At 40.9% G+C, this 14,279-nt stretch overlaps 1 protein-coding gene and 1 long non-coding RNA gene across 5 annotated transcripts in view; one reads left to right on the plus strand and one right to left on the minus strand.

Annotated features, from left to right (window-relative positions):
• Positions 1 to 14,279, plus strand: part of Papss (3'-phosphoadenosine 5'-phosphosulfate synthase) — an 85,411-nt gene that overhangs the window by 11,870 nt on the left and 59,262 nt on the right. For 2 of the 4 annotated variants that reach the window (XM_083134513.1, XM_083134515.1), the window contains exon 1: positions 5,267 to 5,384. The exons of the other annotated variants lie outside the window; for them this stretch is intronic. In XM_083134513.1, the coding sequence (XP_082990639.1) occupies positions 5,337 to 5,384 (48 nt within the window). In that variant the 5' untranslated portion in view covers positions 5,267 to 5,336. Of the gene's footprint in view, positions 1 to 5,266; positions 5,385 to 14,279 lie in introns of those variants that run through there. 4 annotated transcript variants of the gene reach the window in all.
• LOC145997450 (uncharacterized) overlaps positions 1 to 14,279 on the minus strand; it is a 37,391-nt gene that overhangs the window by 5,566 nt on the left and 17,546 nt on the right. The window contains exon 2 of the long non-coding RNA XR_014442898.1: positions 9,800 to 9,954. This is a non-coding gene — a long non-coding RNA (uncharacterized LOC145997450). The remainder of the gene's footprint in view (positions 1 to 9,799; positions 9,955 to 14,279) is intronic.

Consider the following 14,279-nt stretch of genomic DNA (forward strand, 5'->3'; position numbering starts at 1 on the left):
GCAACTTTTTTCTTAAACGAGGTATATAAAAGTTGTAACCAAAGAAGAATTGCCCTCGCCTGCAGCGCCAAATACGATCAGTAGACGAAACTACGTTGTTTTCCCCACGTTGTAAACACTTATTTTTCAGCATAGAAATCGCATAGTATTTTCAAACGTTCTTATACGTACTTCTCCACAATAAAAATGCATAGAAAGGGGACAGGGAAGTGATATACAAGCCACTGGGTATGGAACCCGGGACCTCTTGATTACAAGGCGAAGACGTTAACACTACGCCATCAGGGAAGACCTCCACGTATTGTGGCATTACAGTAATATTTTGCATTTAGTGCTTAAAATTATGTAATTACTACAATTTCCACCATGTAAATATGACATCTTATCGAATCATGTTTTGTAGATTCGCTCCACAAAGGAGCCATTGCCCTGGGTATTAAATTGAACCCAATCCAATAGCTACATCCTTCCCTTCGAAATCTCATTATGGTGGATCAAAGGGAAAAAGTGAACGGAACAACGCGCTTTCTTTGTTGAAGCCAATATTTTCTTATTTCGAAGTGATCTAAGTTGATCCAGGAAGATCTCACTTTAATTTAATTTTCACTTTAATTTTCGTTATCTCTTTTTTACATTGTGTTAACAAGAAAAATGTAATGTTTTTTGGGTGTTCAGTTTGCATGGAAATCAAATTTAAAATAAAGGAGAGCTTTTGTGTTTCGTGCGGAATGAGACGGATTAGAGTATCAGTTGTAACAACAAAGATAAGGAAATGTTTTCGATAACACACGCAAAGAACGTAAATATGTGTGTCCGTACCCGGTCTCCGTGGCGGAGTGGTTATCACATCGCGCCACGACTCCAGTGTTCCCGGGTTCGAATCCCGGCATGGGTGTTCTTTGTGAGTGTCACTTCAACAATTTTATCATATCATCACTCATTCCCGTCTACGCGATCCTGTGTATGTGTTTGTGAGTGTTCCATGCTTTCTCGCTCTTTCGTATGTATGCACACAGGTTGATTCAGTAAAAGCGTTCAAAAAAGAAATACGAAACGGGGGACGCACCACTGAACAATTTGAGACAGGGAACGTAGGGTGTAAAGTAACATGCCCCCCCTACCCAATCCAACAGTCTTCAGATATTTCGCACCATGTCCCTAGAGACGCCTAGACTACCAATAAAAAAAGTAACAGTAAAGTGCTCCCCTGTGCATAGCACCACGCCATGAAGGCGTATAGGGGGTGTGGGGGTAACGCCCCACACTTTCTTGATCCGGTCGTGAGTGGGGGTGATGTGATCAGCACCACGCCCCTGACCGCCTTTACCCCCCAGGGTTACCCCAAGGTACCCATGTTATTCGACGCTGGGTGGGCGCCGGGGCCGCTTCCATCGTTAGAAAAGTTCCCGGATTTGAACCGGCGGGGGATCGAACCCGGGACCTTTAGCATGGTAGTCAGACGCGTTACCGACTGAGCCACCGCGGCCTAGACTACCAATACACTACGTATTTATATTTATAGAAGTAAAACAATCCCCCCTCCCCCACTTGGCTTGATTAAGGAGACACCCTTGATAAGATTCCCACAGAGCAGAAAATCGTAGAAAATTTCAGGGAATTTTGAAAAGAAAAGAAACATGTCAGGAAGAATATTATTTTATATTTAATAATTTATTTTCAACATTATTGAAACAACTTAATTTCCTTTGAATAACATGCAGAGTTGAGGACATAACACTTCTTTTATAAGTATTTTTAATCCTTATAGAGCATAACATCGTCGCCTTGTAATAAAGGGGTTCCGGGCTCGATACCCGTTGGAGTCAGAATGGTACGGATCTCACTTTTGCTGTAGGCCCATTACAGTCCCGATTAACCTAAGTGTGCATGAAGTGGGTTTAAAAACAAAAACTTAAACTAATTTTAGAGCAGTAGGAAAACTCCTTGAAAAATCTGGGAAATTGGTTTTGCATTGCAAGTGAGAGCCATGGTCGACGTCTAGAATTTGACCAGGGTGGTATTTGAAGTGCACCGATTTGATGCCAATTTATAAAGTCCGAATTACACGGAACTGGATTTCCAGCAGGGATGCCCTAGTTGCAGGGTGGCTACTCAACGGAAATTCTAATTGAAAAATGGCAACTTTTATTAATCCCAATCCCATTGATTTTATACATATTTATTAATGCCCCGAGGCAAGGCTTTGGCAGTTTAGCTATTATTTTTATTAACAAAGGAAAAGAAAAGAAAGCCACGTGGAAAATAAAACAGAATTCTGTCAATCCGTTTACTTTGTTAGTGTCCTTTGCAGAACAATCTATCTGCCAGACTAAGATTATTGTAAGATATGTTGAAATTGATTAGGTAAATTAGAGTGTGAAATTTTTGTACAATTGACCAGTAGATTAGTATATCCGTAGCATTTGTGACTTGTGTTTGTAGACGAATTTCGAGTCAGAGTATGTGAAATGGCAAATTTAAACCCCGTACCTTAAATTAAATATATATATGCCGTTTAATTAAATTGAAATATTATTTTTGGATAAATTTGAATCACAGACCTTTTATATTGTTAATATATTTGTATGTGGGTGGTGAGAGGCGGTAATACGTATGTAGGGTTGAAACAGAGAAAACATCTTTTACCCTTGAATTTTTGGAAAGTTCGCCTTGAAAACCGAGAATTATACTTGAATTTTATCAAGGTTCTTGAGTAGCCATCTGTGGTTGGCGCTGGACTGGCTACGTGGCTGCCAGGATGACTGATTTTTAATGAATAGACCGTGTTCTAATTGCAACTGGCTTTCTTTTCTAGATTCTGTGGAACAGCCAATCAGAGCGAAGAAGTTTTCTGACGTGGAAATAATCTGTGAGTTTGGCAAGGGAAAGTTTCTTTCTGTGGTTTCCGAGTGTTGGTTCTTTTTTTAAAGAAAAAGCATGTGCATTCGTGTTCATTAATATTTAGGAATTTATCCAAAGCTATGAAATTTGTACACGACGTGTTGAGCCGATAATGAAAATCCTTGTTATTACTATGGTATTAAATGTTTGACATATTTAGCTGAAGAAAATATTTGAATGAATCATGTGGATCTCTTGTATTAAGATACCTTCCCGAGTTCATTCAAAAGTTGTTGAGTACATCTGGATTATCATATTTTATTTCTAGCCCATACTTTTCTTTTAATTTTTAATAACATTAGTAGGTATTCTCTTACAACGTTCATTAAATCGTTCGTCCATCTTTTTATTTTGTCTGCTCTGCGCAATGTCTTGTGGGAACAAATGTATACCGACAAGTACTGTAACAAGTATCTTGCGAGATAAAAACTAGCAGATGAGCCAGTATCACACAACTGAAGGGTGTTCCGTGTAGGACGCCGAATTTGAATCGTTTGCTATTGTTTTGTTTCGAGGTTGGCAGACCTGTTCGTACCAATGTTGGCATCTGTTGTCATGCCGATTAATGTAGCCTCAATTGCTTTGACTCGTTTGTTGTGATTTCCTTCCGGAAATCCTCGAATAATCCAGGAGCGTGAAATCCATCCATCCGCTGAGAACGACTGTGGTGTGGGTTTGGCAGGTGGAGTGTGATCTTACACCCTACGATTTCTTCTTATGGGGGTTTGTGAAATCACAGGTGTACGCCAACAAACCACGAACCCTTTTGGAACTGAAGGCGGAAATCATACGGGTGATTGGAGGCATCAGACAGACATCTGCGAGAGGGTTATCGATACTTTTGTGGAACGTATAAATGCATGCCGACTCAGTAGGGGTGGACATATGCCTGGCATTGTCTTTCGTACGTAAGTGGGAGATGTTACTGCTTGCATATATGTGAATATAACTATTTTCATGATATTTTCCCTATTTTTATTTAATTTTCTAATTCGGCGTCCTATACAGAACACCCTATATAAGGAAATCTAGCCTCGTGTGATTCAGGCCTGAATCAAGCAGTGGTATTCGAAAAAAAAAAATTGCCACATTTTCTTAACATGATCCTAGCCAGAGCTCCAACTGTCAGTGCTTCATCATTACCGAGCGTGTACCATGAAAATTGCATATTCTTCCACATCAGTCACGATGCTGCTTTCGCAAGAATTATACACATAAGTAGTGCAAGGCGCTTTGAAACATTGGAAACTTGCACAGCATGTTGCCACTATTATGGGTCAAGGCTGCGATTCTTGTTTTTATAATTATTTTTATTGTTTTTCGATTTTCAACAAACTCGCTGGGAGTAATTGGGAAAGGAAAAGTAGTCCGAGTCCGTTAGCTGTCAGACGACACCTTTTCCGGTGTGGAAGATAAGATGCCCAGAGATACGATTTTGCAATCGGCCGTGGTACACCAGCGCGCGTCGTAGTGAGGAAAATCCGCACGGGGTGATCTGTTTGGGAGGACAAATACTGCAAAATGTTGTTGCAGGTAGTGAAGAAACAAACATGAAAGCTTGAGCGTAAGGATTGCACATTCATTGATTTAGTTTCTTTTACTTCGCTTTTCTGCCACTTCTAGCTAGTCGCGAATATGAGGATGGATGTGATTGAATGGATGAAAGGACAATCGCAAACTTAGTGGTTCGGATCCCACTTTAAACTGCACATTAACTCCTATTAGCCTATGTGAGCCAATGTGGTATTTAAAAAAATGTCCAGTGGGAAAGCTAGTTTCATTGCATCAGGATATTATAGTTGTGTAAAGGGTGTACACAGCATTCCCCGTCGATCTCCGTGGCGGAGTGGTTAGCGTAGCGCGCTACGACGCCAGGCTTCCCGGGTTCGAATCCCGGAGAGGTGGAAATTCCACCTATTTTCCCTCCAGTTACCACTTTTATCTGAGCGTGAAGTGCAGTCCCAACAACAAATTAGCTCTTCAACACCTTAAGGTTAAGAGCCATGATTATTATGACTGATTATCAGATAAGGATAGTGGGTCACTCATGTCCTGTCCAGGATTCGAACCCGCAAGGGAGATCCTAGTCTTTGACCACCGAGACATCAGTCATCGCTGCATATATAGAGGGTTGAAGCAACAGGTTTCTTGCAATCTGGCAAGGAAAACAGGAACAGTGGTACACGCTGTTTATACTAAAGCTTACACAGTAATTTTAACTGATATTATCTGCACGCTGGTTTCACAGAACTTGTGTGTGGCAGATAAAGAAGGGGGAAGCGTGTCGTTGTAGCAATGACGTCACAATATGGCAGGCGCAATCATATCGTCGACTTTTGCCTTGATAACCCAGTGTGCTTTCAAGCGTCGAGGCGTGCTGGTACACCGATCTTGTCTTCCTCACCAGAAACTTGTTTTGCCGTTTCTTACGAGAGATGTCGCACATCAACCGGCCTCAGCCAATCAAAATCGGAGGTTGGAGGGTACGTACTGTAATGTTACGTTTAAGAATTCTTGGCATGTACTTGCCTTCACGGTTGGTTGTATTTGCAAACTTGTTGTGGAGTCGCGTTCTGTATCTTTACGCGAGACGCCGTGGACATTGACAGTAGCTAAGATCAAGATGCGGTGAATTTTTAACCATTCAGTGAACCGCTTCTGTAGTGTAGCTTTTTCGTAACAAGCTCAAATACAAGTGGCTGTGATTCCAGTGCAATATTGTCTGTAGTGATGTTGCAGTTAGCGTAACATAAGAATTCAGGGTTTGAAACCACGGTAAAAATGTCAGCATTCGTGATGTAGTGGTTAGTGTAGCGCGCGAGGCCAGAGGTCCTTGGGTCAAAATCTGAGTGAGGTGAGCCGACCTCAGTAGCGGAGTGGTTAGCGCAGGGGCACCAGGTTCGAATCCCGTCCTGAGATGGGTGTTCTTTGTGTCACTTCACCAATTTCATCATATCACCAATCTTCGCGATTAGCCAAAAGTGACAGAAAATCGAAGTAAAATAATCAATCAATCATATCATTGCACAGTGGTTAGGGTCGCTCTTTAAACTGTAGGTCCAGTCCCGACTCTTAACAGAAAAGTGAACTTGACCAAACTTTTATAAATTTCCTATGTTCACTATTCATTCTTATCGTCGCGATGAACTTCGGCAGGTATAAAACGGCAGGTCCAGACAAGACTTGAGGCACACCCCGCATAATGCAGTAGTTTCAACAGTCCAATTGGTACAGTCTTATGCATATGTATTTCTAGGTTCCGTAAATGGGGACGACCCAGTCTGCAGTTGGCTCGTACCTAGCCGCAGAGAATACAATGTTTCTGACTACTCCTGAGGAAAATTATTAGTGTCAGCATTTCCTTGGATACACGTACGTTTACTTGATTCGGTTCAAGCATGAGTCAGAAAAATCGTTATCTTCATTTATATCTCCTTAACTTCCCCGAGATAAAATTACTTAAAGAGTATCAATGATAAAGAAGTAATCGGATTTCTAGTTTACGATGATTGTAAATCGGATTTCGAGTGGATAGATTAATGGAATGATCGAAAAAGTTTTGACAAGGTGTATTTTTTTTCTATCAGCTTTATCTCAACATTCTGCTGCTAGAATAACCATAGGCTCGTTTTCATAAATACTTTCCCTTATACAATCGTTACATTGGTTTCTATAATATGAATATTATTGTCGCGTATCTTCACGTGTTTGTTATCCACAATCACGAGAAACTGCAGTGTGTTAGAAAATAGTGTATACACTCTTCGAACATTAATAACAGCAAGCACGAACTTTTTTTGGTGTCACATACCTTAAAGTTATGGGTTCAAAATAACCGCCATTGGCAGCAATACATAGTCTACAACACTGAACAGATCGACAACAGCAGATATAGCACAGGCAGTCTCAATTGCATGCCTGCCCGCTCAACAAGATGCACTCAACATTTTGCTTCTCAGAAGCCGAGATTGTGCCTCATCCAGCGCTCTCTGTTCCATAGACTGCCCAGTGAATACAATAATCTAGGAAGCCAAATACATTTTTGAAAATCTGGGTCGTTTTAGAAGAAAGTTAACTAAAAGTATGTAAGTCTCTTAACCACATGTAATCTTATTCTATGTTATTACTTTTGTCCTTATGTTCTGTTCATTCGTTCCAATGTAAATGGCTAACGCTGTATTTGGAATCTTCTATTAAATAAATAAATCATGTCATCCAGTGACTGTTGCTTTGTGGCGTACACATCGTCCTTCACAGTTCCCCACAGGTAGACATCTCACGGTGTTAAATCTGGAGATCTGGGTGTCCATTCTACACTTCTTACACTTCTCGAAAGAAAAATTGCTCACCTCTGCCATTTTGGACACACTGACTGCTACATCCTGGCAGGCTGTGACGGAACTAAAAACAACAGAATTCCTACACGCGCTCAACACACTCAGCGTGGATATTGCAGCTTACCCGGGTTCGATACCCGGTGGATGTACATGGTGGTTCGAATTTCACTTTAAACTGTAGGTCCAGTCCCCATTAGCCATACTGTGCATAAACAGGACTTAAAACACCAACTCAATCAATCAACATTGCATTTTCAAATACATAAAGTCCAGTTGTCTTTTAATACTTTCAAACTAACTCTCTAATCTTCTTAAACTCGAAGGTTTATGGCTGGAGCAACACAAGCCTTTCATTTGTCCATATCCTGGGCAAGATCAATCCAACCTTTTCCATCCTTACCGATTTCATTTAGGTCCATCTCAACTTAACGCTATCCCTTCATCTTCGTCTTGGCCTCCCTACATGTCTCTTACCATCAGGTTTCCCAACAAGAATCCTGTAAACTCTTCTTTCCTCTCGAATTCGTGCCACATGGCCAGCCCACCTAAATCTTCGTGATTTAGTTATTCTAATAATGTCTGGACACGAATACAAATTATGCAGTTCTAAATTATGTAACCTTCTCCACTCACCTGTCTCCTCATCTTTAATACTTCCTCTGTTATTAACGTTGAAAGAGCGTAAACATTATTTTGGGACACTCTGTATTCGCGTTGGGGATGCTACCGGAAAGATACTAATTGGAAGTTCTAGCACAATGGTGTGTACATACACCAATGACATCACCTCGTGAGTATGGCATACCTAAAACAACGATGCAGAAAAAGGTAAGGTTGAGGCTATACAGGGCAACTTTAGGCGTAAATCGAGTTACAACATATTGATTTGTCAACTTACGGGTCACCCTGTATTTGCGAAAATTTCTCTCCTTTGATTGTGCATTTGTGGTTCGTGACCTTGACCTCGTGCTCGTAAGATTCCAAAACCACATTCCCGTTCTCGATTCGGTTCTTCAGATAAGGAAATGAGTACATGAATCAAAATCTGGAAAACTGTGACAAGGTCATCTGTTGGGGAACTGCGTTGATTTGGGTCGGCAAGTAATGAAGGATGCTTGCGTGTGTGTTCATGTAGCTAATGTTTTTGGTTAGGCCATGTCGTTAATCGTGACGATGATGGCATAATGGAAGGGATAGACGCAAGAAGTATCCGTTCCAAAACCAGGATTCAACCCACGACCCTTGCCTCACCTTGTCCCCTGAATAGCCTACCTCCGCGGCGGAGTGGTTAGCACAGCGCGCTTCGACGCCAGGGGTCCATGTTTCGAATACCGACTTGTGTTTTTTTTTTTCCGAGTCTCCTTTCATCACATCATTCTTGTTTGCCTTCGCGATTATCCAAAAGTGGCAGCAACTAATTCGCCGCAACCGAATTGCGCACACTTTAGATCCAGGATTGCGCACAAATCTCACGGACCTGTTTTGCGCACTGATCCAACGTTGCCACTTTGATAGCTTTAAAGTCTGTGCGCAAGACTGTTTTTTCTTTAGACAAGAAGAGAGAGAGAATTTTGAAATAAAATAGTAAATCTATTAAGGATTAAATAAAAAATATAATTTGACCAGTAAATGTAGCATGTCAATATACAATTTTCATACCAATTTACTCAAACTCAAAAGTTAGGTTAGGTTAATGACTGCACAACAAACGCTTCTGTCAATCGAAGCTCGTGACCTTCGGTATAAATACGGAGATACACCGACCATTACATTTTAGTCCACCAATCAGGTTCATCCTCAATGCCTATCTAATGCTACCCTTCCAGCAAAAACACGTGTAAGTCCACACACACACAAACAAACAAACACGACAGAAGTGAGAACGGCTTGAGAACATTTTACATCTGAGAACATCGCCTCATTTTTGTGCGCAATCCTGTACATTGTGACAACTTGTCAACGGCTTATCAGATACCACTGATAAAACCGGAAAAGTGTGCGCAATCCGGCTGTAGCAAACTAATTATGTCAAACATTTAATACACTTGTAATAATAAGGATTTTCATTATCGGCTAATCACATTTGTCGTGTACAAATCTCAACGCTGTGGATAGATTTCTAAATATTAATGGACACGAATGCACATACTTTTTTCTTTCATCCAGCATGTAACCAAAAAAAGACAACACTTGGAAACCACACACCAAAACTTTCCTTTGCCAAACTCTCAGATTATATCCACATGACCAAACTTTCGCTATGATAGGCTGTTCCACAGAATCTAGCAGAGAAGCCAGAACACGGTCTAGTTGTCAAAACCAGTCTAGCAGCCAGTATAGCGCCAATTAGGGCATTCCTACTGGAAATCCAGTTCCGCCTGATTCGGCCTTAACTCTGAATATTTATTTTGTTGGTCATAATTTCTGGCGAAACTCATGTACTGAGTGCTTCCAATCTGTTCCTTTCTTGTTACTATCAATATATTTAGAGAATACTTTGACTTTCTACAAACCGTTGATAACGCAAGTCATTAGCATGTGAACTGGATCTAAATAGTTACCTGTCGGAATGCATTATCTTCTAGAGTTGTAGCATAGGGAGCGTCGCATGCATATTTCCTGTACCTGCTGCTCCGTTCTGGTTAAGAAATCCGCGCCGTACTCCCTGATATCAATTCTGTTATCAGAGAAGGGAACATCACGGCTTCCTGTAGCTCTGTAAATACAAGCAATGGAAAGTTTCCATTTCTAGAACAAATTGCATACCTGGGATTCCAAGAACATGCACAGCTTGTACCCGATTACCTTCTTGAACGCGTTGGCTTTACGGAGGGTGCGAATTAACGGGGTCGATGCCGGGGATTTCCCCCCCCCCTCCAAAATAATTTTTATCCCCGGCAAAGTAAATTTATTTTTATCCCTACCAGGGATTGGGCCAGGAATTATATAGTGTACCATTTCTTAACTGTAAACCACAACTGAAAAAATCATTCGTTTCTATTAATGGTCCAGTGATCTTTTCCCTGCCGAAAAGTATGCAGCGGTGTGGATTAAGGAAATACACCATTCTGTAACTGACCAATCTCACCGAACCGAGACAACAGCAGTTGTTTTCCACTTAAGTTTTCATAGCATAGTGCTGATTATTTTACAAAATGTTCACAAGAAAATTGTTAGTAGGTTAGGTGGACGTTAAGTTTGAACTTGTCAATTGATATTTGGTCAAGTTTCGTTGTTACTCTTCTTGTGTATGGGTTGGGGGTTCCTTACAATGTAAATGCGGTAAGTGTTTCTGAATTACGTGTAAATGTTATCATAGGTTTTAATGACCTGGGCTAGAATCAATGTTCTAAGCTACTTGGAACCGCAAAGCTATATAACCTGTCCCAGCTAACTGTAGAGCAGAGGAGGAGGAGGGAAATCAAGTGGTGAAAGCGCAGTGTTGCCAACAGTATGGTCCAGACCTTAGTCCGTACGCTAAATGCACGGCTTGTCAAAATTTGCACTTTCTGTTCTATCCCTAATATTTCCCTAAGAAATTCTCAAACCAAGCGTACGGACCTGGAGACAAAAATAAGGTCCGTTTGCCATGTACGTACGGTATTGTCGCTTTCGAAAGTTTGCAACACTGCCGAGCAAAGCAGGGAAAGCGGGTAACTCCAGTCGCCCACTACGCAATCCCGTTTCTCTCACCGTTCATTGGTGGAGCCGTCTCACGTCACTACTTGCGCAGAGACTTGTTCTCGTTCGCCTGGTCTACAGTTAGCTGGTACAGGGTATAGTTTAGTTTACCGACTGTTAACATGCACGCAAATTTCCATACCCCCCAAAGAAAAACACTACCTCCCAAAATGAAATCACAAATGCAACATTCCGGGTTCGATTCCTGGTGGAGGCACATAGTGGTTCGGATCCCACTTCAAACTGTAGGTCCAGTCTCGATTAGCCTTACTGTGCTTAAAGTGGACTTAAAACAACAAATCAATCGATCAAAACAAATGCAACATTGAGTGGGCATCCCCCCCCCCCCCCGCACCCCCGAAGCAAAAAGCTTAATTCGCACAGTGGTTTACGGATATGAGAGGAAAAGTTCTTCAAGAATGTCATTTGAAAAGAAAATACTGCATTTATGTGTAGACGTGTGTCGTTTGGCAGATACATGTACTGCCATAGACACTTCTGGCCTGTTTGAGTTTTACTTCAGGTCCACTTTATGCACAGACAGGCTAATCGGGGGACTGGACCCGCACCAAAATCTGAAACATTACATACTCTTAGAATTCTTTCCAGAGCATTCATGTGAATCTTACTGTGGTTTCCTTTCGCTGTTGCTTAGATATTCTCAGTAGTTTCGTGGCTACGTAAGTCTATTAAACTATTGATAATATCTGGTTCACAGAGCCACGAGGATCGACTGCTGTCATCTCTTCTCCCTGACGCCTCCAAGTTAGAATAGCAATTAGTATATCTCTCAGAGATCATACCAAGGGTCCCGGGTTCGAATCCAGGCCTGGGCATTCTTTGTGAGTATCCCTTCTTCAATTTCATGATATCATCACTCATTCTCACCGTCGTGATTAGCCAAAAGTGGCAGAAAGGCGACGCTAAATAACTAAAATCGAATCAAAATCTGTCATGAGATCTGAAGAGTGGACTCGACGGATCTCCCAACCCGCAACTCAATTTACACTTTCTCCAGTGCCGCGAATCAGTGTACAAACAGGGGGAAATAAAACCTGTTTGGATTACCTTGGGTAAAAACAACGAACTGGACAAAATCATAATTGGCAGAAACCGGTCGTAATGGGTAGCAACATTGAGCAGGTTTTTTTTTGTATGTGTGTGTTCAATTTCACAGGTCCAGTATCACTATATTTTTCTTTGTCGTGAACACTATGCCCTTTCTTATCCTGAGATGTCATTGAGTCCATGGTATAGTACAACAGCTTGCCCTTTTTTTCAAAGATTTTTTGTAGGTTGACTATAATAACTGCCATAGGCGTGCGCACGTGGGTGGCAATGGGGGGCAGTTGCCCCTTCTAAGTATTTTCAAGCCGACTAAAGTTCCTAGCAACTAAGGTGGGTTTATTTCCTATGTAATTGGACTCTCACTTCGTTCTTCAGCAAATTACTTGTTATTAAGACTCACCCATTTTATTCGTTAGCCTAGTTTTGTTACACTTATGTGGTCTCAGAATACATTGGTCACACATTGGAAATGAATAAATTGTGTGTAATCGTTTTGAATCAGCTGTACGAAGTCGTGTTTATAAGTAAATTAGTCTGAACCATAGAGGAGGAGGAGCGGAACAGAGAACATTTTGTGCCACGCAAGTTGGAATTCTTCTAATCGAGTGATTTGGGGGGGGGGGGCTCCGGACACACACTACATACGCTCCTGTTTAGTACCCATCAATACACTTACACAGTGAGATGGATTGAGGTTTTCTTTCTCCGACTGAACTTTCATTAAGGCTTTTGCCCCCCCCCCCCCAAATTAGAGGGTATGCGCACGCCTATGATAACTGCGCAGAACACATCCATATCCATATGTAGAAAAATATTCCTTTACATCAACAGGTACTAAAAACGTTTAAAATAGATGTGCAAATAGGCACTTAAAAGGCAATATGAAATCATGAAAATAGGTACTCATATTAAAGTAGACGCTATAAAATCATCAAACTAGGCAAATGAATGACACTATAAAATCATGAAAATAGGCATATAAAGGCACTTTAAAGTCAAGAATAACAACTGCAGGAAAAGCCTGTGCTGTCTTTAGATTTTTTTAATGACAATTACGCAAGTCATGATTTGTATATTGAGAAAATATTTACTCTCTAAAGTAAATGGTGTTCTGTAGTGAACGTACGCCGCTTTTATGCACCTTTGGATAAATAGTAACGATGATGATTAACGATTAAATGTATTCCTGGCCAGGATTCATACTTGGGATATCTGACCAGGAAGCGATGAAACTGAAATGAGAATTTTAAAAAAATATTTTTTATTCAAACGAACATGGACCAACGGAAATACTACGTACTACTACTGCTTCCACCACCACCACCACTAATAATAATTACAGCTATTGCTACTTCTAGTACTACTACTGCCTATTATTATTATATGATTTGCTTAGGTGAAGGGAAAAAATTGGTCCAAAAGAGAAATTGGGCCCTCATATTGTGGTAACACTGCTCGCAGCCAATATATTGCTCTGTGGGGCTGTGCGTTGTCCTGTCCATTTCCATGTGTGTGTGTGATTTTCCTTCCACCAATTTCATCTCGCAGAAAATCGAAGTAAAATGAAACAATGGATCATGATGTAAGATCCCAGAACTTCAATACAGCTGCTACGTTGAGTGGTGTGGCGTTATCACAAGCAATATATTCCTACGGCTCAAATTTACATGAGGTATCAACTGTTATTTGCAACACTAATCAAGTTAGCTTCAAAACGCCAATTTTGTTATTTTGAAGATGGCGTCTCCTGTACACACTTTTTTCTTACCCCATATCAGCCTTAAATCTTACAGAAATTTCTCGGCAAATGAAAATTCAATATCTCTGTGGATGCTTACCACACAAGCAAGTGTTACTAATGGAGGAGAAAGTTCGACAATGGCCTCAGTTCGCAGGCAGATGGGTGGAAAGGCCTTCGCGGTGGTTCATAAGTGATTGCACGTGGTCCCCAAAGACTTTTTTCTTTTAAAGGCGCTAACTCAAAGTTGAAAATATATGTAGATCAGTAATAGGTCTGATCTAAAATGTAGCAAACTTGTGCAAACCTACATACAGAAATCTACTAGATGAAACAAAAATAAATTTTCCATTTGACTCTCCGTTGTAAATGTGAAATGATCTTATGTTTTACATCATAGATCGCGTTATTTGTGTGTGATATTAATGTTATGTGCCGGTATTTGTCCTGTGTGACGTCAGACAAATTACAAGTGCGTGGAGACGTCAATAAAAATGTGCTGAAAAGGCATGCATCAGTTACCTCACATAGACAAGTGTCGTCAACGTCATCCT

The sequence above is a fragment of the Lepisma saccharinum genome, chromosome 13, assembly GCF_977018435.1.
Source record: "Lepisma saccharinum chromosome 13, izLepSacc3.1, whole genome shotgun sequence".
In the NCBI taxonomy this organism is placed as follows: Eukaryota; Metazoa; Arthropoda; class Insecta; order Zygentoma; family Lepismatidae; genus Lepisma; species Lepisma saccharinum.